Raw genomic sequence first — 22,580 nt, forward strand, 5'->3', positions numbered from 1 at the left:
ACCAACTGAGAAGTTCTGCCCTATACTGGGCTATGTAAAGCCATGGTTTGGTAAATAAAAGCTGTGACACAGGAAACATGAGTGGAAACCTTCCTCCTCTTGACCGAGTCCCTCAACATACACAGTTGGTGCCAGAACACTGATCATCCTAATTCTCATACCATTACCTTTAATACAGCATTTTAGCTGCTGTTAAAAATGTTTACAAGATGAGAAGGGGGGAATAGCAGGTCTCAAATCTGCCCTCAGGTATGCATTTCTGAATCCCAGGCCAATGATGAACTGACTACATGAATATCTTGATTTTAGCTGAACATGGAACAAAATTTCCACAGCAGCATTATACCAATGAATTATCTCCAACACTGAACTCTAAGGATCAAATTACCCAAGCTAACCCAAGACCACAACCTAGATTTACATAAGTCCATTCCAATTTAAGCTTAGAACTAGAAATTGTGGACTAGTTTATGTGACAACTTTTCTACCCTTAAGTGGTGTGTTTTTGCAAGAGTTTAGAATGAAGTACACACACATACAGATTTTATGTTACTGGAAGTCATTTGTTCCTTAATTATAGATAGGCAAAATATTTCTGTGGAAAAGGGTACTTATGGAATAATACATATATCAAACTATCTATAACCCACTTCTTTTCAAAACTAGTTATGCAGCATACATAAACTCTCTACAATTGGACACTGCTAGTGGGAAGTATACACACAGTATGCAGAAATATTTGGCATTCAACTTGTGGACATCTGCGTTTTTGCGAGTTGTGCTACTGAGCAAGTTTGACTGTGGTTTCTGGATCAGTAGATGCTGCACCTTCAACTACAGATTGACTTCCCTTGCCTGAAACCAGACCTAGATGACAACAAGGAGCCTAACGAGGAAAAGACAAGACTAAAAGCTGTTCTGCAAACAGCTTTGCTCTGTGTAGCATTACTTCTATGATCAAAAAAGCATAGGGGAGCTGGAGGAAGAGGACTTCACCTTAGTCTCAGTGAAAGAGATGAAAGTTAAATTGCCTCATATTTACAGCAGGCTAAGGATAGACCCCATGGTTCAACTGATAGGTCAATTGTTATCGCAGATCCTCAAGTCTCAGGCCAGGAACAGATAGCAAAATGACAAAGGAAGCTTTCCTAGGTATCTGTGAAGAACTTTCCCAGAGCTACACAAGCACGAACTTGTATCAGAGCTCCCTTACCTCTGTTGTTCATCATCTAGACACTCAAAATAGTTGTGTCAATAATATACAAAAAAGGTGACTTGCTGGCTTAGGCTGCCAGCAGACATTCCTGCATCAGCTGTACTCAAGACTTCTTCGCAACCTCAAGGGTTAAAAAGCCAACCCTATCACTCCAAACACAGAAAATGATCCTTTCCAGAGGCTGATTCTCAAACTGGCACTTCGGATCACAAGGTGGATCTACTGTGCTACAGGACATACCCAACTACAAGTTTGCTGCATTATGCCAATCTAACAACGAAGTTGTCTGTAACAATTCTTATGTCTATAAGACACTAACAATGTCCCTGTAACTGCAGCTGCTTCCACAAAAGGAAACCAGGTCTATAGAATTAGTTCAAGATCTTTGAAAAAGAGTCATATAAGTAAAAAGGTGCTTTTTTTTCTTTTTTTTTTTTTTTAAAAAAAGAATTTGCATCTTTAAGTCATATTTGAGAGGCAGAGGACTGAAGACTATTGCAACCAAAGCTATCACTGGAGATGTACTCTGCATGTCAGAACAGCTACACTGCTGTCAGTGGTTGAGAGGAATAACCACTGAATATTTTAAAGATGGAAACCACTGAATATTTTAAAGATGGAAACCACTGAATATTTTAAAGATGGAAACCACTGAATATTTTAAAGATGGAAACCACTGAATATTTTAAAGATGGAAACCACTGAATATTTTAAAGATGGAAACCAACTGGAGAAGTATTGAAGTCAGAGAATACAATTTTCTTTCCCCCTCTCTCACTTCACAGGAAGCTCAACACCAGCCTTTTTTTCTGAAAGCATCATTTTAATTAATGCCACTGAGCAATATTGGGAGGGAAGAACAGAATCAACAACAGGTGGTAGGTAACCATGGATGCAGTGAGCTCACTCATGTTCAAGGAAAAGTTAAGTTACTTGACTTGCTATCATTTAAGGCCATGCACATCAGTTACTATGATCAGTTAACATCCCAATTCTTGTGAAATTACTGCTATACAATCACTTCTCCACCCCAAGTGACAGGAAAAGGGTCTGTTGTTAGACCACTGGAAAAAAGTTTAAGGATCTGGCATTCCTGAGCTTCATCAATATCTGAGAACACTACAAATAAAACAGCCACTTTCTGGAGCTGTGTAAGCTTCGGATTGTTTCATAGATTTTAAGGGCAGAAGAGATTAGTAGGATGTCTAGCCTGTGCTACCACCAATGCACTAGCACCAGTGCTCTTTTTGCTGCTTTACATTCTTCCTAGGCTCAGAGAAATATTAAGATTCTGCTTACTTTATACTTTTCCAATGAAAGGAAAAAGTGAATGCAGATTCTGAGAGAAAAAAATAACTCACAACTTAATATTAATCTCTCCTGTGTTCTGACACTCTCAGATTTCCACCTGTCCAAAGAAAAAAACCCCTTACCTTCCTTCTTAAGATTTCATCTGAATCTATCCAACAGTCCATTTTTGTCACAATGCGCTTTTTTTGGAAAAGAATGGAAAGTTTCTCACTAACATTACTAGAACTAGATTTTGGTTGGGGGAACATTTTGTGAATAACAGCCCTTAAAAACTTCTAGAGTCAGTACTGGTGTCCTGGTTTGGCCTAAACCAGGCCGATTTTCCTTTCAGTGATTTTTACTTTCAGCTAAGTCTCCTCTAAGTAACTGCACTTTCTGAAACTAACTGCATGTTTTGCAGACAGTGTCTGCTTCCAGGACTGATAACGCTCGAAGTTTGTAGTTATCGCTGAGGCACTGGTAGGGATGTTGTGCAGTAAGGCTCTTGCTGTACTTAGTCTTAGAGAAACCAAGGTCACTGCTGAATTCCTCACTGCTTACGAGTGAAGAGCCAAAGGGGGGTCACAGGTGCAGGGGGGAGCAGACAGGGCAGGTGACCCAAAATTGACCAATGAGGGTATTCCATCCCACACATGTCATTCTCGGTATAAAGCGTGGGGATCACGAGGGTCTCGCTCTCTTTCTGCTATGGCCGGTGTCCAAGGAGGACTCTGTCTGTTTTCCTGCTGCTCCCGATCCCGATCTGTGCATCCCTGAATCCAGCTCTCGACCATCGCTAGGCCCAGCCTGGGCCTTCCCGGAGCCTGCCCTGCAGTGCTGGTGGTGATGTGGCTGACTTCAGGGGAGCTCAGTCTTGGTTTTGTATATACATTTGTATATATTTGATTATTTCTATTATTATTATGCTCTTTTCCATTATTATAGTTTATTAAAACTGTTTTAACTTTCCAACCCGGAAGTCTCTCTCCCTTTTCCCTTTCCCTTTGGGGGGAGGGGGATAACAGAGAGCATCTGCCGCAGGTTTAATAGCCAGCCCAGCTTTAAACCGTGACAACTGGGAAATGAAAAGACTTCTGTCACGGTTTAAAGCTGGGCTGGCTATTAAACCTGCAGCAGACGCTCTCTGTTAACCCTCCCCCCCGACCTGAAGGGAAAGGGAAAAGGGAGAGAGACTTATGGGTTGGAAAGTTAAAACAGTTTTAATAAACCTATAATAATGGAAAAGAGTATAATAATAATATTGGAATAATCAAATATATACAAATATATATACAAAACCAAGATCGAGCTCCCCTGAAGTCAGCCACATCACCACCAGCACTGCAGGGCAGGCTCCGGGAAGGTCCAGGCTGGGCCTAGCGACGGTCGAGAGCTGGATTCAGGGATGCACGGATCGGGGGCAACAGGAAAACAGTCGGAGTCCTCCTTGGACACCGGCCATAGCAGAAAAGAGCAAGAGCCCAAGAGCGAGACCCTCGTGATCCCCCCCGCTTTATACCGAGAATGACGTGTATGGGATGGAATACCCTCGTTGGTCAATTTTTGGGTCACCTGCCCTGTCTGCTCCCCCCTGCAGCTGCGACCCCCCTTCGGCTTTTCACTTGTAAGCAGTGAGGAATTCAGCAGTGACCTTGGTTTCTCTAAGAAAAAGTATAGTAAGAGCCTTACTGCACAACATCCCTACCGGTGCCTCAGCGATAACTACAAACTTCGAGCGTTATCAGTCCTGGAAGCAGACACTGTCTGCAAAAACATGCAGTTAGTTTCAGAAAGTGCAGTTACTTAGAGGAGACTTAGCTGAAAGTAAAAAAATCACTGAAAGGAAAAATCGGCCTGGTTTAGGCCAAACCAGGACATTCCACCCCTTATTCCATATCATTCATGTCATACTCAGATCACCACTAACTTTTCATTTTAAAATATATACAAATAACATTAGTTTATGATTCATCTCTATACAGAAAAAAAAAGTTCATCAAGTTCATTTAGTTCAGGATTGTGGGTTTCCATCTGGCTAGCAGTCTCTCAGGGCAGGAGACATGGTATGAGTTTTGTCACAGTTTGTGCCCACGGGTTGCAGGTTAAAGATGTCAGTCTCAAGGAGGTTACTGGATGCCACTTGCAGCTAGTTCTGGTCTCGTCACCACTGTCTTAACCTGAAAAACACTTATGAACACTGTTAGTATTATGCAGCAATTAACATCATGCAATTCAGAATTAAGTATTCTCACCCAAGATCAGATCACCTTCAGGGACACATCGGACTCCACCATCCTGCAGCATCACCCACCAAGTATATCCAGGTCCTTGAGCAAAAGCAATCCCATGAACGGGTTTACCTTTGCCCGTAGCAGGAAGAACCCAGACAGTTTTTCCCAACAGATTCCTTTCATGCACCACAGGGACTTTATCCCCTTCTACTGTATGTAAAAGATCTGACTGAGCAGGGTCAGCTCGGTTGATAGATCCTCTGGTGTTAACTAGCCAGGTAGCTTGTGCCAAATGCTTATCCCAGTTTTTAAAGGTTCCACCCCCCATTGCTTTTAGGGTAGTTTTTAACAGCCCATTATACCGTTAATTTTCCCAGATGCTGGTGCATGATAGGGGATGTGATATACCCATTCGATGCCATGCTCTTTGGCCCAGTTGTCTATGAGACTATTTTTGAAATGAGTCCCATTGTCCGACTCAATTCTCTCTGGCGTGCCATGTCGCCATAAGATTTGCTTTTCAAGGCCCAGAATAGTGTTCCGGGCAGTGGCATGGGGCACAGCGTATGTTTCCAGCCATCCGGTGGTCGCCTCCACCATGGTAAGCACATAACGTTTACCCTGGCGGGTTTGAGGGAGTGTGATGTAGTCAATTTGCCAGGCCTCCCCATATTTATATTTCAACCACCGCCCCCCATACCACAAAGGTTTTAACCGTTTGGCTTGCTTAATTGCGGCGCATGTTTCACAATCATGGATAACCTGTGCAATAGAGTCCATAGTTAAGTCCACCCCTCGGTCACGAGCCCATCTGTATGTTGCATCTCTCCCTTGATGACCTGAAGTGTCATGAGCCCACCGAGCTAAAAATAGTTCACCTTTATATTCCCAGTCCAAATCTATTTGGAACACTTTAGCAGCCTGATCCGCTTGTTGGTTGTTTCGATGTTCCTCAGTTGCCCGACTTTTAGGTACGTGAGCATCTACATGACGTACCTTCACGACTAGTTTCTCTAGCCGAGCAGCAATATCTTGCCACAGTTCAGCAGCCCAAATAGGTTTACCTTTATGCTGCCAGTTGCTTCGCTTGCACTGCTTTAACCACCCCCACAAGGCATTTGCTACCATCCATGAGTCAGTATAAAGATACAGCCTTGGCCACTTTTCTCGTTTAGCAATGTTTAGAGCCAGCTGGATGGCTTTTACCTCTGCAGATTGACTTGATTCACCTTGTCCTTCTGTGGCTTCTGTGACTCGTCGTATAGGACTCCATACAGTAGCTTTCCACTTCCGATGCTTTCCTATAAGACGGCAGGATCCATCGGTGAACAGGGCATATTGCTTCTCATCCTCTGGTAGTTCATTATATGGTGGGGCTTCTTCAGCACGTGTCATCTCCTTTTCTGGTGGCATTCCGAAGTCTTTGCCTTCTGGCCAGTCCATGATCACTTCTAAGATTCCTGGGTGATTAGGGTTTCCTATTCGAGCCCTCTGTGTAATTAATGCAATCCATTTACTCCATGTAGCATCAGTTGTATGATGAGTAGTAGGAACCTTACCCTTGAACATCCAGCCTAGTACTGGTAATCGAGGTGCCAGGAGAAGTTGTGCTTCAGTACCAATTACCTCTGAAGCAGCTCTAACTCCTTCATATGCTGCCAGTATCTCTTTTTCAGTTGGGGTGTAATTGGCCTCGGAACCCTTGTATCCTCGACTCCAAAATCCTAGGGGTCGACCTCGAGTCTCCCCTGGCACTTTCTGTCAGAGGCTCCAGGTAGGACCATTGTCCCCAGCTGTGGTGTAGAGCACATTTTTAACATCTTGTCCTGTATGGACTGGTCCAAGGGCTACTGCATGCACAATCTCTTGTTTAATCTGTTCAAAGGCCTGTCGTTGTTCAGGACCCCACTGAAAATCATTCTTCTTTCTGGTCACTTGATAAAGAGGGCGTACAGTCTGGCTGTAATCTGGAATATGCATTCTCCAGAAACCCACAACGCCTAAGAAGGCTTGTGTTTCCTTTTTGTTAGTTGGTGGGGACATAGCTGTTATTTTGTTGATCACCTCTATCGGGATCTGGCGACGCCCATCTTGCCATTTAATCCCTAAAAACTGGATCTCACGGGCAGGTCCCTTGACCTTACCTCTTTTTATGGCAAAACCAGCTTTCAGAAGAATTTGGATTATTTTCTCCCCTTTGTCAAAAACTTCTGCTGCTGTATCACCCCACACAATGATGTCATCAATGTATTGCAAATGTTCTGGAGCTCCACCCTTTTCTAGTGCAGTCTGGATCAGTCCATGGCAAATAGTAGGACTGTGTTTCCACCCCTGGGGCAGTCGATTCCAGGTATACTGGATACCTCTCCAGGTAAAAGCAAACTGCGGCCTGCACTTTGGTGCCAAGGGAATAGAGAAAAATGCATTAGCAATGTCTATAGTGGCGTACCACTTGGTTGCCTTTGACTCCAGTTCATATTGAAGTTCTAGCATGTCTGGCACAGCAGCACTCAGCGGTGGCGTAACTTCATTTAGGCCACGATAGTCCACAGTTAATCTCCATTCTCCATCAGACTTTCGCACTGGCCATATAGGACTATTAAAGGGTGAGCGAGTCTTACTAATCACTCCTTGATTTTCTAATTGTCTAATTAGTTTATGAATGGGGATCAGGGAGTCTCGACAATATCGCACCAATCGTCGGTGCACCGTGGTAGTAGCAATTGGCACCTGTTGTTCTTCAACCTTCAGCAACCCCACAACAGAAGGATCCTCTGAGAGGCCAGGCAAGGTAAACAGCTGTTTAATGTCCTCAGTCTCTACAGCTGCTATACCAAAAGCCCATCTATACCCTTTTGGGTCCTTGAAATACCCTCTCTTGAGGTAGTCTATGCCAAGGATGCACGGAGCATCTGGGCCAGTCACAATGGGGTGCTTTTTCCATTCATTTTTAGTTAGGCTCACTTCGGCCTCCAATACAGATAACACTTGAGATCCTCCTGTTACTCCTGAAATACTGATAGATTCTGCCCCTTTATGATCCAATGGCATTAGGGTGCACTGTGCACCAGTGTCTACCAAGGCTCGATACCTTTGTGGTTTTGATGTGCCAGGCCATCGAATCCACACAGTCCAATAAACTCGGTTGTCCCTCTCCTCCACCTGGCTGGAGGCAGGGCCCCCCTAATTAAGAAATGGATTCGTGCTGCTCACAGGGACTGGACCTTCATTTCTCCTATTCACACTTGGGAAAAAGGGATTTGAGGCCCATCTCCCCTGACTGGGGTCCTGCTCACTGGTAACTGGAGCAGCCATCCTTCTAGAAAAATTCTCTCTGGTATTTCTTTTAGCTTGCAACTCACGTACTTGTGCCTGTAGGGTACTGGTAGGTTGTCCATGCCATCTGTTCATGTCCTCCCCATAACCACGCAAGGCAAACCACAGGATACCTCGTGATGTGTTCCGTTTCCTTTGAGCTGGTCCTGTAGGAGGGCGTTTTCTCCTAACAGCTGCAACGCGGGCCTGTGTAGGTAGAGAGTCAAGTTTATTCTCTATCCTGGACAGTTTGTCTGACAGTTGTTTAAATGAGTCCTTGTTCTCCTTAGTCAGTTTTTCCACAGCCGAGATGCGTGCCTGCAGTGGGGAAGAAATATTATCTTCATACTGTCGCATACAGTTAGCCATTTCGCCCACAGTAGAATGTGCCATAGCATCTTCTCCCCATACTAATATTGACAATGTATGGGTATATGTCAGTGGAGCATTCTTCACAACCTTCCGGAACATGGATCGGTTGCATTCCACTTCATCAGGATCTACAGGATCTACAATTTCCCGTGGGTGTCTATAAATGATCTCTTGCACAGCTAGTTGTCTAAGGTAGTTAATACCTTTTTCTATAGTGGTCCATTTGCTCAGGTGGCTCATAACATCATCTTTATAGGGATACCTGCTCTTTACAGTTGACAAGAGTCGCCTCCAGAGACTGATAGTGTTTGACTTTCTTGCAAGCGCCTTATCAATACCACCATCTCTGGACAGGGATCCCAACTGTCTGGCTTCTCTACCGTCTAATTGCATGCTATCTGCCCCATTATCCCAGCATCGGAGCAGCCAGGTAATAATTGGCTCACCATCATAACGGCTGAAGTCTTTCCTTATATTTCTCAGGTCCTTCAGGGATAAGGAGTGGTAGGTTATCTCTATGTCAGAGTCCTCCTCTTGTGATAGTTCTGCTTTAGAAGGACCTTTCTTCTGTGATGGGTCTGCTTTAAAATGACGATCAAGGGAACCCCCATCTGTGTCGGGTCCTAACTCTGCCTGAGAAGGGCCCTCACCTGAGCCATATGATGGCTCTGCCTTAGAAGGCTCTGAGTCATCATCCTCCTCTTCACGAGCTGATTTCTTTTGGTATTTCTTCCTGGTTACAGGAGCAATTGGTACAGATTCGATAGATGCTGGGGTCTGAGTAGATGCAGTGGCTTTTGTGGGAGTGCTGAGACTCATTAGAGTCTGAGTAGCTGCAGTGGCCATCTTGGGGGGTGTAGCAGCTGCGGTGCGAGCTGTAGCGGCAGCACATGCTGTAGGATCTGAGGTGGCTGTATAACACCTACACCTGTCCCTGCACCGATATTTAATCTTATCCCACATCAGAAACACATTCAGGATAACTGAAAATAAAAACATGCCACCTAGACAGCACCATCCGAATTTCACAAAATCTAGAGGAATCAGCTTGGCAGAAAAGGAGAAGGTACTATTTCCCGAAGTAAAATTGGAAGTGTAATCATTAACACAATCAGCTAAAGGACGCCCGGAGTCCGCAGATAAAATCGCTGCTACCGCGGTCAGAATAGTAACAGCCCAGTTTATCACGACATAAATCAGTATGAAACGCCATAACAAAACAATGCACATTGACCAGTGCCCAGCAGTGATAAACTGCACATAAACAGTAACAAACAGTGCACACGGCAAGTAAGGTATTATTACACTTAACTCTGTAAAAGGCTTTATAAAGAGATGAGATAACACAGCATTCAAAAATGACATTATCATCTTAGCTGTCTGTTTTAATTTCCAACCCCTCGTAAATCTCAAAGGAAGAAATCTGATACTCTCTCAGCTGAGCTCTCCGGATCTCCTCCCGCCGGAGCTGGGATTCGACTTATCAGAGGAACCTGTTGGAGCTTCTCTCGAGCCCCACGTTGGGCGCCAATAAATCTGTCACGGTTTAAAGCTGGGCTGGCTATTAAACCTGCAGCAGACGCTCTCTGTTAACCCTCCCCCCCGACCTGAAGGGAAAGGGAAAGGGAAAAGGGAGAGAGACTTATGGGTTGGAAAGTTAAAACAGTTTTAATAAACCTATAATAATGGAAAAGAGTATAATAATAATATTGGAATAATCAAATATATACAAATATATATACAAAACCAAGATCGAGCTCCCCTGAAGTCAGCCACATCACCACCAGCACTGCAGGGCAGGCTCCGGGAAGGTCCAGGCTGGGCCTAGCGACAGTCGAGAGCTGGATTCAGGGATGCACGGATCGGGGGCAACAGGAAAACAGTCGGAGTCCTCCTTGGACACCGGCCATAGCAGAAAAGAGCAAGAGCCCAAGAGCGAGACCCTCGTGATCCCCCCCGCTTTATACCGAGAATGACGTGTATGGGATGGAATACCCTCGTTGGTCAATTTTGGGTCACCTGCCCTGTCTGCTCCCCCCTGCAGCTGCGACCCCCCTTCGGCTTTTCACTTGTAAGCAGTGAGGAATTCAGCAGTGACCTTGGTTTCTCTAAGAAAAAGTATAGTAAGAGCCTTACTGCACAACATCCCTACCGGTGCCTCAGCGATAACTACAAACTTCGAGCGTTATCAGTCCTGGAAGCAGACACTGTCTGCAAAAACATGCAGTTAGTTTCAGAAAGTGCAGTTACTTAGAGGAGACTTAGCTGAAAGTAAAAAAATCACTGAAAGGAAAAATCGGCCTGGTTTAGGCCAAACCAGGACAACTTCCAAAGCTGAATACATGTTAGAAACTTCTAAACCAAGGCTATAACAGATTTCTGTATTTTTTTCAGTCAAGCTATACCTAACATATCACACTGGACCAAGGGGTTACAGAAGCACCTATAGGTATGAGTAACAGCAACAGTCCAGCCTGCATGTTGCTGATGAAGCAGATGGAACAATAAAGTCTGGTTATTTCAAATATTTTCCAGGTGTTGGCTGTCTGTTTCTGCAAGGAAAACAAAACAAATCCCTCTTCATTAGCAGCTAATAATCTCCACAGTGACTTGAAGGAGGATTAAATTCCCCTGTTTCATATATAAGTATAGCTTTGCTCCTTCACCTTGCAAAGCGCACCCTAGATTGGAAAGAGAAAACAGACAACCACTAGGTGGATTTTACTGACAAGAAATGCTCAGAAAACATGCGGATAGTCTGAGGGGACAGAGATGTGGAGGCTCATGCAGACCCCTTGGAGAAGAGGGAGAAATGTCAAAACGTCCTGCTATTGTCAGGTATTACTTAACAGCTAGTTAATTCCCATTACCAACCTCAATGAGTATTCTCCTGATATCCAGTGTAATGAATAAAATACTCATCAAGTTTGTGTGTTATGGCCCCCCCTTCATATTACAAATGCAGCTGTCCTGCTACTCTCACTTCCCCTTTCAGGTGTCCCATTATGAAGTCTGTTATGTGGAGATCCCATTGTTGCTATCTGTTCACTGACAAGAGTCAGCTCTAATCTTCTAGTAGGCTCTCTAGGTAGTGCTGCAGAACAGAATGTCAGGGCTTAGTTCCTGTCCCCTACCTAGTGAAAAGGTAAGTCTGTGGAAAGGCAATGTAGGAGGGTACTTAGCAAAGTTCATACTGAGTGGTTTATCTAGAATGGTTGTGACTTTTAAAATTAAGGAAAAACAAGTCAACAGAACAGGTTAAACTTTCAGCACCCTTCCTTCCCAATCCTGTTGTCCTACATTTTGACTGTGAGGTTCACCAAAATTACAAGACACGCTGAAGGCATTCCCCTGTTCCTGTGTTTCACCACTCTCATTGTAAACAATTTCTTCCTTATATCTATTCTAAATCTACCTTTTTTTAGTTTAAAACCATTACCCCTTGTCCTATCACAACAAGCCCTGCTGAAAAGTTTGTCCCCATCTTTCTTATAGGTCCCCTTTAAGTACTGGAAGGCTACAATAAGGTCTCCCTGGAGCCTTCTCTTCTCCAGGCTGAACAACCCCAACTGTCTCAGCCTTTCTTCATAGGAGAGGTGTTCCATCCCTCTGATCTTTTCTGTGGCCATGTTGCATGCCCATGAGAATGGTACATGGTGACTGTCTATTACCCTTTATCACCACAAAACGGAACAGAAAAGTATCATATACAGCATCATCTTTAAAGTCCAGTAGCCAGAACACCCTTTAGAAAATTCTGCTGTTTTTCAAGCAAAATTCAAGCCCACTGCAGATGCACTAAAGCCTTTTATCATAGCAAGTCAATACTGAAAGAAAGGTTAATGAATTAGCTGCAGAGTGGCTTCTTTTCCCTTGGAAACTGGGGAGAAGCACATGCTACCTCCCACCCTGGGAACAAAAACAAACCCAAAGCTACTTTAAAAACCCACACATATATTGAGAGAGTTAATAGGAGCATCAAAAGCTCTTTGCAGATCAGTCCTCCCTTCCCCCTTTCCTCATGGGGGCACCTGAGAAAATACTCAAGAAAAGCAATGGCTTTCTTAGAGTTCAGCCTCTAACTTTTGGCACAGAAGTCAGTCTGATGGAGTGGACTGTGCAACTGCAACTATGTCATATGGCACACAAACACACACACCTTCAACAGTACTCGATCCACTAAGATCACAGAATAATTCCTGTTCACTCCAGTAAGCCTATGCATTCTTCTGTTATTAGATTACAGCTTCATCTTTTCAGCATTATTTTCAAATGAAGAATATCTACAATTCCCTCAATTCCCTCTAAGGACTTGGAAGCACAGGTTTTCATAAAAATAGGCCATGCAACATCCATAAACAAAAAGACGTTGTTTAAGGTTTCTCTCTTGAAACATTGTGGTATAAATCTCACTTGATTTTGTCAGATAAACAATAAGAATATGACTCTCTTCCAGAATACATATAAATAATCAAATAAATAGGCAGAATACATATAAATAATCAAATAGGCAGAAGATCAATGGGAATTTCAATGAAGAGATTGATTTAGTTTTTGCACACAAGCTTGCAGGCCATACTTAGTATTTAAAACAAAGATTTAAGAGAAGCACAAGTATCTTAGAGCTGAAGAAAACTAGGAATTAATATCAGCTGATGAGAATATCTACATGGTCTGTAACAAAGATCTCCCAGGGTCACAGCTCTCTTCCTAAGCCATGTAGGCATACCTGTACCATTGTCCCTTCATTCCAGAGAATCACAAGCAATAGCTATCTACAGGTTCCAAAAGTACATCTCACCTGTGGGATGCATACAGTCCTAGCTGAAGTCAGATGTGAAACCTAGTTTGTGACTGTTACAAGAATAATCAGGACATGGTCCTGTATAATCCTATACAAAATGGCTTCCCTCAGTGATAAATGTACAGCAACTCTATCCCCAAAAGGGGGTAAAGAAACCCTTTCCAACATACCTCATTACTACTTGAGGCAGCTTCTTCCTCATCATGTTCACTGATACAGTACAGAAGTGCTCAGCTCTCCCCATGCATTGTATAAGAAGACACGGTGCTTGTCTTAAAAGTGCAAAATCCAGCTGTTGCTTGCAGAGTCCCGAGCAGCAACAGGATAAATCATCGAGTTCAAGTCTCTCTAGCCTTTACACAGCAGGCTATCCATAATGATGGATCAAATCCCCAACTAGGTAAGCACAAGACATAAGATGCAGCCAAGACCCTCGTGCATCTACCATGCATGTATCAGGCTCACAGGGAAAATTTCGTTTCCATTCTCACTCTACAACGAAATTCATGTATAACAGTTAAGCATACAGCTGTATCAAGTAGTTTAATAATAGCTTATAATGAGTGTGTGGACAGTGATATTACACGGGCTGTCACTCTGTAATACCTGTACTGACTCATCAGAAGGCAGCAGTACAGGGACTTTGTCTGGCTTATTCAATTATATTCCCTCTGTTCAATGACTCTGATTAGAGGCCTGACAGTCAAAACAATACTTACATGAAATATGCTGCATAATATACTACCGCAACTAAGAAAGCCCTTGGAGCTCAAATGCTGCAGGAATATTTTACAAGCACATCAAAGGACTTGAATAAGAAATTAATCTCAGCTGTAATCTTTATCCCATCCCATAGCACAACAAATCCTTCCACTAAGTGCTGTAGATATAGAACAATCAGAGGAGCAGAAAATCATCCCAAATTTAGTGCCGAGTCCAGCCTGACAATTGTAATGTCCTCAGCTCTGCATTTACCCTAGGTGCATGAGCACTGTCCTCTCATTACAACTTGTTTTAGAGAAACACATTTAATTTTAAGAAATTGGTGCTAGACCAGCAACACATTCACAAAAGGCATGTGAAGCAGCAAGAAGTTAGTAAAAAATTTAATTAATTAATACTTGGCTCACGAGAGACATACTTGTGCAATGTTCACTTTATTAAAAACTGTTTAAAATACTCACTACCAAAAATTGCAAGTTAAACATGTCACGTGCCCATGAGAATATTGCATGGTGACTACCTATTACCCTTTCTCACCAAACTGTCCTATAGCTACTGGACACGTAGTTAATTAGGATCTCTTAAGTCTTTTGCAAGAATAAATGTGCTTTGGAAAGCTTTCTTGCACACATTTGTTGTCCCACAGACAAATGGATACAGCTGATCTAAACTTACCATTTTAAGTGGCTCTACTGTGGTTCGATTAATTAAATTATCATTTAGCAGTCGTTATTAAGTTATCTAACCACTAACTGACCTATTCTCTCTTTGCTAGCTCCTAAACGTTCTGATCCTATCCCTCTCCTCTGTCCATTTTCTTTCCACAGCCTACTGCGGGATGGCTCTACGACACTGCCCAATACACATTGCACATTAGAACTTAACCAGTTGTTTCCATCAAAAGTGGTCTTCTCTTTCATTCATGCTCCGTAAAGTGTAAAAGCTTTGATAAAGGCAAACTTCAGAGAGTTTAATTTTTTTTCCCCATTGTAGAAGGTCACATTGTTCCTCACTCTGCTAAATTAGTTTTCACTGTCAAACACACACTCCTCCTTCCAAACACAGACAGCACAAAACCTTGCGTAAATTCTTTCTCCTCAAAATTTGCATAGAAAAGCAATAACTCCCAGGTGTATATAAAACACACTAAAACAGATATTACAGCCCATTCTCAAATCCTGCATGCTGGTATACAGCAAAGCCTACATGCTTTACCCACACAAGCTAGCCCTAAGCAGCTGGCTCACCTTTCTGCTTAATGATGGGTTATTCGGGAGACAAGTCCCAGCTAACTAAGCAAGGTTTTTCACTCCTGCCTCAGCAATCTGGAACTCCATAGCTCTTCCTGTCAAACTCCATTCTCACAGATTACCATATTCAGATTTTGAGGTCATCATGCCCTAGTGAGTAAATAAACACCTTCTAACCTTCTCCCAAGCTCTACTACTTGCCTGAGTAGTAGCTAAGTTTCTCTGCAATGTCTTTTGCCTTTGAACCTCCTTAAGTATGTATGGTTTTGGCTAGGTTAGAAAGCAATGCAAATGAGCTGTCAATCAAAGCAGTGATTGTGACCCACATAGAAGTCACAACCAATCCATCCTACAGTTCTCAAAGTAATCATACCTGAGGTTTAGTTTCCTCTTCATCCTTATAATAGAAGAGCTGGTCCCCACGCAGCACAAACCACCGCTGCTGCCAGTTCTTCATAATGCTTCTTTGTTTCTTCAGCCAGCCACACTTCAGCACATGTTCTTGAGGATTTGGAGATGAAGGTCTGGAGGGAGGCCCAATCTGTTCACCCATCACCAAACTCTTTGACCGGGCTGAAAAAGCAATTAGAGTAAATTAAACAAAGAAACAAGGATGAGAACACACAAAAAGGCTAAATAACTGTTCCATACTTTCTTCTCAAACATGGACAGACATTATATGCATGCTCCCTCTTCAAGTAGGTTACTTGTTTTTCAGCGGGTACATTCAAGTTCATGATAGTCAAACAGAAGACAAACATCAACCTTTTGGTACTGCTCGCTCTAGTAACCTTCTAGGTGACATTGTACCTCCACCAAGGCTCCACTGCTCATACTAGGGAAATCACATTGGTGTCTGTGATAAAATCTGCTTTGACCTTCTCCATGACCTGGCAGTCAGGCCATCATGTTCTGCTTCTTAAAGAAATATAAAACCAGCACTTTTACACACTAAACACTTCTGTCAGCAGATGGTAGACCTGAATGGTACCACATCATCCATTACCAAAAAGTCTCAGTGACAGCGATCTCCACTTGTACAGTATCATATAGCACCCCACAGCCTGCCCCAGCTCAAAAATCATCTCACTTCTTCTGTAACCATCCAGTAGGCACTCAGTCTGGCCTGTAACAACTTCCCAGTTTTATAGGCAGAAGATGGCATCACTTTGTGAGTCTTAAATTTCAGACTTAGTGAAAGCCCTGATTGACAGGCAGAAGAGATTTTTTTTTTTTTCCATTTCTTTGAACTGCTAAGGTAAGTTCTTCTACTCTCAACAGAACTGTGAATAACAGTTTTTGTCCTGTGCCTCAATCAAGAGAAATTAGGTTGACCTATAACTATTTCCTGATGTAAGAAATTAAGTTTTTACCTTGTTTTTAGCTTCACTTTAAAATTTAATTAAAAAGATGAAATGTTATAAGAAGTGCTGATGTAGTATCATAGCTTTTTCAGAACTACACTTCCCTTATTTTTTGGCTAAAATACCTTGCTGAATTTAAGATGAGGTCATATACAGCTGTCTACATTTCACCCGCACCCAGGGCGAAGCAATAACCAGTTGTTCTATCACCCAAGACCACTCCCCAGATGAGAAAGGGAACTGGGAAAAGCAGAGAGACTTATTGGTTGAAATTTAAACAGATTTAATAAAATAAGACCAATATCAATGCTAATACAAAAGATACAAAATTATACTTAGCTCAGAGTTTTGGCAAGTTCCTCCAGGGACAGTAACCATTGAGAAGAGAAGAGAGGAGTAGGAGAAAGAGGCACCCCCATCCCCAGCAAGCTTTCCCATTTATAGTGAACCTGACAATGTTATAGAATACACCTGTGGGCCAGCCTGGGTCAGCTGCCCTGGATTTAGCTGCTAATGGCCTTGATCACACCACCACAGCTGGCCACAAACTGAAACAAAATGTGATAGAAAATTGGTTCTATAAATTTTATCCCTGCAAAACCAGGACAACAGTGTTAGTCCTACATTGGTGGAGTTTACCAGCAAACTTCAGATCTGCTTAAGTAACCCAGCACTCCTCAAGCTTGATTCTTTTTACATAGTCAAAACAATTAAAACCAAAAAATCTTAATATAGAATTCACTTAAAAGTCAGGCTTTGATGTATCCAGGCTTATTCTCTAAGCTTAGTCACTGCAGTCTGAGCACTAACAGATAAACATTTTTGTTCCAGCAAAATATATAAAGAAGTGTTTTTCACCATGAAGCCAAGATTCTCATGCCTTAATATATCCCTGTCTGGCAACACAGTGCCCTCTAGCAGATGATTACAAAAAATATCAGGACAACTTTGCGTCCTGCCCCCCACCTAATCACTACCAAGAAATGAAGGATCCTATTTCATATGCACGTAGTAAGAAAACAGACTTTTCCCATTTAAATCTCTATTGCAGAGGCCCATAAGGATTTAGTTGAAGGAACTGCCCCTGCCTCATCCCCAGCCACATTTTACAACAAGGACCAAACTGTAATCTGGTTTAGACTGTCCCAGACTCCTTTTCCACATTCATGTTACAACAAACATTATTACAAGAACAAATATCTCAACAATTTTCTTTTCCAAAGGGAACTATAATGTTTCTTAGGCAACATCTTGGCTATTAACCTAACCAATTAGTCTAAAAACACCAAAATCCATACTTCAGTAAGCACCGTAGTCATCTCCACACTGAAGCACCTCAGCACTCTCCGGATTAAACGTGCAACTCCCAGCAATTTCCCGTTTTCCCAACTTGCATGTAGTTGATTAAACCCTCTCCTGTTTCACCCCTCCCCTTAAAAAGAAATTAGATTTAACTGGAAACCAACAGTTTTTAGCATCTATATTGACACAGACCTCACAAAAGACATCAAACATCTAGCTTTGGAATAACCCAAAGTACGTTATCTCGCATTTCCCCTCACACACCTTTTGATGTTACTTATACAGCCCCACCTAGTCATAATTTATTAAAGTGAAGAGCTAAGGCTTTCACAATCAGTCGCTGGAGAATGTATATCTTTGTATTTTTATTTTAAGCAGCACCATGTCTTAGACGATTGCTATAGTTGTTAATTCTTCATGGTGTCTTAGCTTTCCATTTCCTTAGAGTTTCTGGTTGTGACTGTAATAGCTAATTTCATTAGGGAGATACTTAGCAACCTCATCTGTAAATCAACAACATGGATTAGATAGAAGTTTTTAGGAGGAGGAATTATTTATGGCTATTAACTGCATTGACATTTATATTGCATGCTTCCCAGAATATAATAATTGCATAGGGGTCAGAAGAAAACTTTCACAGATGAGCACAGACTGCCTTTAAAGCAGCAGGTATCTCATACTACTGGGATGAAAATATCTGCTTTGATAATCTGACCCAGTACATCAAGCCCCTGATTCTTAATGGTAGGTATATATTCTTAGGGCTCATCTATTTAACAGAATTATGGAATCAGCAGGCCATAAGGAAGAAAACAAATCAATAAATCAGACTCACAACAACTCAGCAAATACTTTACATGCTCCAGAGTTCTGATACAGTAGTGCTTTTCAATAACACCACATAGTTTGGTTTTGCTTTTCACATTTTCATTAATTGATTATCGATTTGGCCATACACTTAAGTTCTAAACAGAAATCAATGTAGAAAGGATTCAAGCCTCAAGATGGGAGGAGGAATACGAGCAAAGGCAGTGGGGTGACAATCAATGCCTGCTGTGCAAATGCCTGGGCTACACTAAATAAGCTCCCCATCCAAACCCCCACACTTGGTTGCCATATCCTTAACAGTAAACTCAAAGATTATTCTAAGGAGTGGATGGACCAAATCAGATGGAGCCACACTGCCATTCCTTACAGAGATAGCAATCCCTATCTCCATCCCAACTCAGCCCTGTCTAAAGCTACTTTCTCAATTTCTCTTCCTTGTCCCATTAACAGAGCACCATACACTTCAACAAGAGTTGCTCTGCAAATCAGACCTGCCTCCAAACAATGTACACATTCCTGTTTTCTCTTCACATCTATTTTGTGCCCTAAGCATGCACACAACAGAGACAACTTCTTCCCTTCCCTATCCATACCACCCCCCTTTCTGAGCTCAATCCTGCCTGGCAACATTATACAATCTCTTCTGCTCTCTTTCTGCTCACAGGTCTGAACACCACTATAGATTTGAGTAATCAATAAGAACCTACTTAAATCAGGGATGTGGAAATCAATCAAGTCAATGCAATTCAATATCAATTAAAGTTGCAATCTTTTGAAATTTCATAGGCAGTTAGCTTAAATCAATATAGTCATTATAATTGATTCTGGCTTACAAACTGTCCTACCATGAAGGTGCTTTGCTTTAGCGTTTCTTCAGTCTAACGACATAGTGACACTATGTGTTATTTCCGATTTAGTATTTGTTTAAAGTACTAGCCACCAAGGGAAGTGGTTTCATATACTATAAACAATATTGTCAGTTGTTTTATTTAATTCACACTTTGCCTCAAAAATGGATGCACTGAAAACACAAGTCATATGCCTTAGAAAGAGATACTGCATTTCCTTTTACCAAATTGTAGGAAATAAAATACTTGGTTTAGATTTGTTTTCTGTGTCCATTACACATCTGTATTTGTGTTTGGATTTGATTGCTAAGATACCACAGCCAGTGAGCACAAATGAAACCAAGACACTTTCTCAACACAATCTGAGAATTTATCTGATGAAATTAAAGGCAGAATGTTTGAAGTGAGTGGTAATTAGATGTGTTTAGGCAACTAGAAGGATATCAGTTACAAGAAACTGGCAATGGCTTTTAGTTCCCTCAAGCCAAACAGACTAGCAATATGTACAGCAACAAAAAAGGTGCTACGCACCCACATGCCTGCTCACATGTTATGACCTAGAGGACACTTACCACATTCAGAAACACTATTGTAAGAGCAGGTCGTGCTCCATTACTTCTATTCCATAAAGCTACACCTGTCTATTCAGAACATTTTATATACCAAGACAAAGCGCTGTGTTCTACTTCCTGTCCTTGATTTGTTTTTCTTTCAGCCAAAATAAAAATATGAAAGGATATTTTGCTCTGGAAAATAACTTTTCATGGCCACCCATCAGATACCGCTGAAGAAAATGAAAGGAAAAATAAAACAGTCTGTAAACCCATAATTTTTTCCAAGAGAAACCGTACATGCATTACACTAGAAGCAGTTCTGTAACCTTACTGTCCAACTGAAGGAAAAGCAGGTAGACAATTAGGTTTAGGTATGTTTGTCTAGTAAAGTGTGTTTTCTGTAATGGTTGAGATACCAGACTGCACGTACCAAAGAGGGTAGGTTTGCCAAGAAAAGATTCTGACAGTCTGAAGGAAGGATCTGTTCGTACAAATATTTACTTAAGTTCTTGCGAGAACAACCGCATTCCCAAAGGCCACTTCATAAATCTGAAATCCAACATGAACTAGTATAATTTCACTCTCAGATTAAGGACCACTGCTGTTAGAAACTGGCTATATATGCACAGGGTAAAACACCTTTCAGTCCTTACCTGAAGGAGAGAAACTTTGGTCACAGATACTTACCTACAGGTAAGACACATTCTGTTTAAAAACAAAAACCAAAAGCAACCAAACAAAACACCCCCACACCAACTATACAGCCTTTTGAGCAGAAAGAGCAGAGAGACGGACGAAGGAAGATCTGAATAGCAAGGCAATGACTAAAAAGCACATTTCAGCTACAGAGCACAGCTATGGCCAAATAATTTGAGCCAGCCTGAAGGACTCTGTCAAGAAATAAACTATACACTGTCAAAGGAGACTCACCCATGTCCCCAAAAAGGTGCCCAGATGGACTGGGACACTAGACTTGTTTACGAAGGAGCACCCTGACTCCAGAACACAAGTTCATTCCCTCTCAGAGCTCCTAAGATCAAAAGCAGAGGGTTCTGCTTTCAAGATGTTTTCTATTTTATAAAGGCTGTTATGTCTTTTCTCTTTTACCAGATCAGTCAGTGCTCTTTCACTGGCACTGAAAGAGCCAGTGAAGTCCGTGCTCTTTCACTGGCAAAAGCAAAAGAGAAAGAAACTTCATGTGCACCAAGGAGTTCTGAAGACTAGACTGCATAAATTCTCCATACCAGCATGTTTTAGGGGTAGGCATGCTGACAGTACCTGGTAGAACAGGAGGCAAGATTTCCTGCTAGCTAGCAGGTTAGCACACCCACACAACACTGTTGTACTACACATACTGCATCCAGTACCGAAAGCTCCGTAGCCCTGTCATGCCGTAAGTTCAGGCATAACAATGCACATTTAAAGTTGCCTATAGCCTTTCTAGAGTCATCAGAGCTGGCTCAGATCTTTGCATCAATCTCCAATAAACATGCAGCATTTCCTTCGCAGAACATGTAGAAAAACTGCACCTTTTTTCCACCTACAGTACAGCAATTACAGAATACAGTCAGAACCAAGAGGCAAAGACACACTACTTTGAGGGCAGTTGCTCCCCAACTGGCATGAAGAAATTAATCTTGGCCTTCTTTGTAGTGTTCAAGATACCAGCCACGACCTTTCACCACCTTACAAATGATATAGTCAGCTCTGTATAAGGTATGTTCTAAATAAAAAAAAAAGATTTTCTACTCCAGTGACCTGTGCAACGTGACCATAAGAGCCACTTTACTGATCAGAGTTACTTTGCAGAAGTATGCATGTAGTGCACCTAAACAACGCAGTGGGGGACCTGGTAATGTCTTGTCTTTATTGAATCAAAGAATGCTACAGGTACAGGAGCATATACTGATATACATTAATACAGTGCCTTTCCACAAGTCGAGGAAAACTCATGTCTATTTGATAATTAATGCAACCCACCTCACACAACAAACCCTCCCCACCCCCCACAGTCAGTGGGATAATTTAGCTGTTTAGTCCTGAATAACAATTTCCATTCATCTTCAAACTATTGTTACAAATTCACAGCGTCTTGGACTCCAAAACAGGTAAGGACTTTGGCAATCCATTGCTGCTATCATAGAGGTAAAGAGGCATTGGTTTGTTGGTTAACATGTCACTCCAGCTCTGGAGACCTTTGACTTATTGTACAAAGATGTCTCAGTCTTACTTTGCTGTCACTGCAGCAAGAAGGCCAGCATGTCCCAACTCGACAGAATACTCATTTAAAGAGTTAAACCTTGTATTTTCAAGAGGATTTGAATTACTGCCCAGGTTGTGGGAATATGTGGGGTTTTGGCACCTGTCAATGAATAAACCTTAAATTCTGCAAGTAACCTGCCACCAGCTGTTCACAAGAGTGCCCTATAAATACACAAAGCCATGCCAGTCTTAGCAAACCACTAACATTTGATCATGGATAA

General features: G+C 42.1%; 1 protein-coding gene across 1 annotated transcript in view; it reads right to left on the bottom strand.

Moving 5' to 3' along the window:
* Window positions 1-22,580, bottom strand: part of ARHGAP22 (Rho GTPase activating protein 22) — a 181,369-nt gene that overhangs the window by 135,751 nt on the left and 23,038 nt on the right. Inside the window, exon 2 of the mRNA XM_068398747.1 lies at window positions 15,575-15,774. Coding sequence (XP_068254848.1) covers window positions 15,575-15,774 — 200 coding nt within the window. The remainder of the gene's footprint in view (window positions 1-15,574; window positions 15,775-22,580) is intronic.

The sequence above is a fragment of the Nyctibius grandis genome, chromosome 4 (assembly GCF_013368605.1).
Source record: "Nyctibius grandis isolate bNycGra1 chromosome 4, bNycGra1.pri, whole genome shotgun sequence".
Taxonomy (NCBI): domain Eukaryota; kingdom Metazoa; phylum Chordata; class Aves; order Nyctibiiformes; family Nyctibiidae; genus Nyctibius; species Nyctibius grandis.